General features: G+C 37.0%; 1 protein-coding gene across 1 annotated transcript; it reads right to left on the reverse strand.

Annotated features, from left to right (window-relative positions):
- Positions 1 to 925: 925 nt before the first annotated feature.
- On the reverse strand, positions 926 to 1,698 carry LOC120010250. Its single transcript, XM_038860982.1, has 2 exons — positions 1,566 to 1,698; positions 926 to 1,478 (listed from the first exon to the last, which is right to left on the reverse strand). Exons 1-2 carry the CDS (start codon positions 1,674 to 1,676, stop codon positions 1,269 to 1,271), a joined length of 321 nt encoding a protein of 106 aa, XP_038716910.1. The 5' UTR covers positions 1,677 to 1,698; the 3' UTR covers positions 926 to 1,268.
- Positions 1,699 to 4,039: the final 2,341 nt, after the last annotated feature.

Raw genomic sequence — 4,039 nt, forward strand, 5'->3', positions numbered from 1 at the left:
ACATGGGATTGTATGGCATAAATAAGAACTGGCCTTTTTCAGACGCCAACACAAACGCTCTATTCTGCGGAGGTGGTGACACCGTGCCCGGACATATGAATCCAAATTGTGTCATTCCGTTCCTATTTGGGAGAAGAGAGTCGTACAACAACCTGAAACAGTTGGTACAAACATCATAAGTAGACGGGTATCCCAACATCATGTAAAACAATTAAGTGTAAAGGAAAATGAAAATGTCTTACGCAATGTATAGTTCAATGACGTTGACTCCTAACGGTTGCATAGTCAGCAATGCTTTACACTCCATCATCCCAATATGAGCTCTAATCCCTTTTGCCTCAAATACACCCTCTGACACAAGATATGGAATCCAGCCATCTTTAGGCAACTGTGTCTCACACAACTTGGCAAACAATTGCAAAATTGAATGACTATTCTGGTGCCCCGCCTCTGCCTGCCTAGTGTTTCGTACATGCTGCACTACTACTTTCTTGCTTTCCAGCTTTTTCAGTCTTTCATCCCTTGTCATTGGATCCTCACTACTAGGTAATGAAACTTCTCCTTAAACAGTTGCTTTTTGGTACTTCTAATCCCCCTTTTTCCTTTCTCATCTGCAGCATCCGTTCGTAAGTTGGGGTTGAGTCTTGGACTTTTTCCTAGGTTGGCAGCAAGAGTCAAAGATTTTCCTCTTTTCTTCATAGTTGTAATGTCATCCTTTTCATCAGGTCCTTCCCTATTTTCCACTGCTCTTTGAAGTGAGAATTCCCTCTTCTTCACAGTTGAGTTATCCAAATTACCGTCCAAATTACTAGGCTCCTATAATTTTACATATTCAAATAGCAACAGCATATTCAAATAGCAGTAATAAGAAGAGATAAAGTAGCCAAAGTAAAACCTAACAAAAATTAGATAAACTAATCTTCTATTCATCAACTCCATCCACTTTGTCATTGTCCTTGTCTTTTTCTATGCAATCATCATCACGAAATAAAGGAGATGGTGGGAAGGTGGAACTTTCTACATCTGAATATGGAGCTTTGTCCTTTAATATGTTTGTGATTTCTTCCAGTTACTTTTCAATTGATTTCTTCCAAGCAGAAAGCTCAATCTAGTGATTTTCAATTGAGTAGCGAGGTACATTCACGCTGTGAAAGTACTTTGTAACGTTAACAAATTTGCCAACACCTTGTATGTGACCAGTTTGAGGAAGCCTTCCCAGTGATTGTGCAAGTATGTCGTTTCTTCCATCTGACTTCAATGACCTTTCTTCAACCTCCTTTTTCAGCTTCTCCTGTAACATAAAAAAGAAAGCAGTCATATTTCACCACATTAATATAAAGGACAATGTTTAAGTTGCTCACAATTTTGTTAATAATGTCTGCAGTTTCGGGGTCGTATCCTCCATTTTTCATTCTCCGAGCTCTCTTCCAAAGTTCACTTCTATCAACTAAATCTTCAGAAGCACCGGTTTCTGAGCACTGGTGGATAAACAGGTTACATTATTTTAATGCAGTAAATAAAATCTCTTAAAATAATTAAATTAGTATAACATGAAAGCAACTTACTACATCTTTCATCAAACCAACGTATCCTCTTCGACTGAGTCGATGATTGAACTTATATAAGGCCCTTTTCCCCTTGTTCGTGGAACTGACTCTCTGTAGTAAAACATACATATTAGTTATTTCTTGTTATATGTCAAACATATATGAACAAGTGATGAATCAATTCTAATTTGAAGATATACACATGAAAGTCATCAGCTAAATGTTTATTAACAAACTCTCTCCAAACAAGTTTCTTAATTTGGGGATATTCAATGGGGGGTATATAGCAACTTCCGATCCCCAATGAATGGCATGATGTACTTTCCTGTCAGCACGTACTTGAAGTTACGAAATGCATGCCCAATTGACTATAACAGTGTCTTTTTACTGTTAGGATGAATAACAAAGCGTTCCTAATAATCATTGATAACAAAATAGAAGTGAGTGTTAGTAAGTGAAGGTTACTAATAAATAAATTATGTATATTCATCATAGGTTGTCTATTCAGAGTATGTAATGTTGAACTTTACCCGAATAGACTCCCATAGGCAATCCTTTATCTCAAATGACATTTTACGCCAATCTTTTTCGAGGATTGAAACCGAAGTACGAGCCAAGACTCCAAGATATGTATATAGCTCAGTGGCCTCATCACCTGTAGGAACTCCCATTGAATTATATTGTACCACTATCCTCCCCTTCGTCGTTCTTAATTTTTTATTCTGCCTGGCACCCCTATTGACACCTCTTTTCGGGTTACTGCTCTCTAGAACATCAGCACCTTGAAATCGTCACCTTGAACATCAGCACCTAGAACATCGTCACCTTCAACAAATTCACCTTCAACATCACATCTTCAGTGTCTTCGTCTTCATCGTCTTCATGGTTAAGCAGTTTATCATAATATGCAACCTCAAAATTATCCTTGTCGTCAAAAGAACCCTTTCTTTTATCCATTTAACTACACCTGAAAATTGCAAAACATAAATAACATAAGAACTTAAGCCACGACACAGAATTAAAAGAAAAAAGCCATCACACGCAAACATATGCACAAAACACACAATTAAACAATAAAATATTTAAGAAATTAATGATTACTCACTGCCAACAGGGTTCTATATAATGGTATTTCAACGTTCGATCCAAATTCCCTCTTCGGTATTTCGTGAGAATATTTCTTGCTCGCCATTGACAGAATGTAGAAAAGCATTAGTTGGTAAATCATAACAAAACGGAGGGTGTTCAGCAACATTGTAATAGATATCATCTTCAATTCTTTGGTAGGGATCACCTCTACTGGGCATATGACATACAATAGACCATTTTGTTTCAATCTGATCAGGTACATAAAACACTTGATTGGCTTGAGAAGCCAATATAAATGGATCAGATTTATACCCTAACCGGTTTAAGTCCACTAAGATGAATCCATGTTCATCCTTCTTCACACCACCCCTATTTTGAACCCAATCACACTTCAACACAGGAATTTTTAACAAGTGGTAGTCAACAACCCATATCTCATCTATAATCCCATAAAATGTCATGTCACATGTTATAGGATTTTTATCTTTAGAAGTAGCAACATGCATGACTTTCTCAACTAGAGTTACTCCACTATTTTGAGTAACTCGGTTTGACTCTCGATCACGTGTTACAAAGTGAAAACCATTAATATCATAACCTAGTTGTTTATCTACGAAAGGAAAAGGGCGTTGTGATATCCAACGTAAGGTATCCGATACAGCAACACGATTTTCAATCAACGAGTACACCTAATAAGCACGAAGTGTATGTGAGCATTATTTTTTTTAATGAGCAATAACAAACAAGTAAATGAATATTGAACTTAACACAAATGTTGAGCATAACCTTATCAGTTATCCAATCGGCAAAGGTACGGTTGTGTTCCTCTTGTAACCATTTTTCATTTTGATGTGGATGACAAGTTCTAAGCCATTCCAGGTACTCACTAAAAGGAATTGAACATATGATACATTACACATGTTATCCAATATAGATATTATACAAACAGATTACATTACATGGTAGAAATTGAAGAGATTACCTAATGTATGGTTCAACTTCTTGTGTGTTATGCAAAATGTACAAATGTGCTTGATCTAGTAAAGTTTGGTTAACTTTCTCCAGTTTTCCCATAGACAATGGCTTGTCAGAGAAAAGGTAGGGAAATTTATAACACAAAAGTCAATAAGCAGTTATAAAATGATGAGATAATCACCTGGCTGGTTCGTATATGGGGTGTCAACGGTCTACAATGGAGGCTAGGGCTCTTTTTATGTCAATGGTGTCCACTCGGCTTGGATTATCTTGAATCGCAGAAAACCCACAACAAAAATCATAAATAAAAGCAAAATGCACAATGGAGTAAAAGGAAAGAAGAGGATGCACGTACCTGAGTTAGGAATGAAAGATTCATCACGGGTGAGTAGAGGGTCGCCCGTCGATGGCTTCCAATTTCAATGGCT

This window comes from Tripterygium wilfordii, chromosome 12, assembly GCF_013401445.1.
Source record: "Tripterygium wilfordii isolate XIE 37 chromosome 12, ASM1340144v1, whole genome shotgun sequence".
NCBI classification, from domain to species: Eukaryota; Viridiplantae; Streptophyta; class Magnoliopsida; order Celastrales; family Celastraceae; genus Tripterygium; species Tripterygium wilfordii.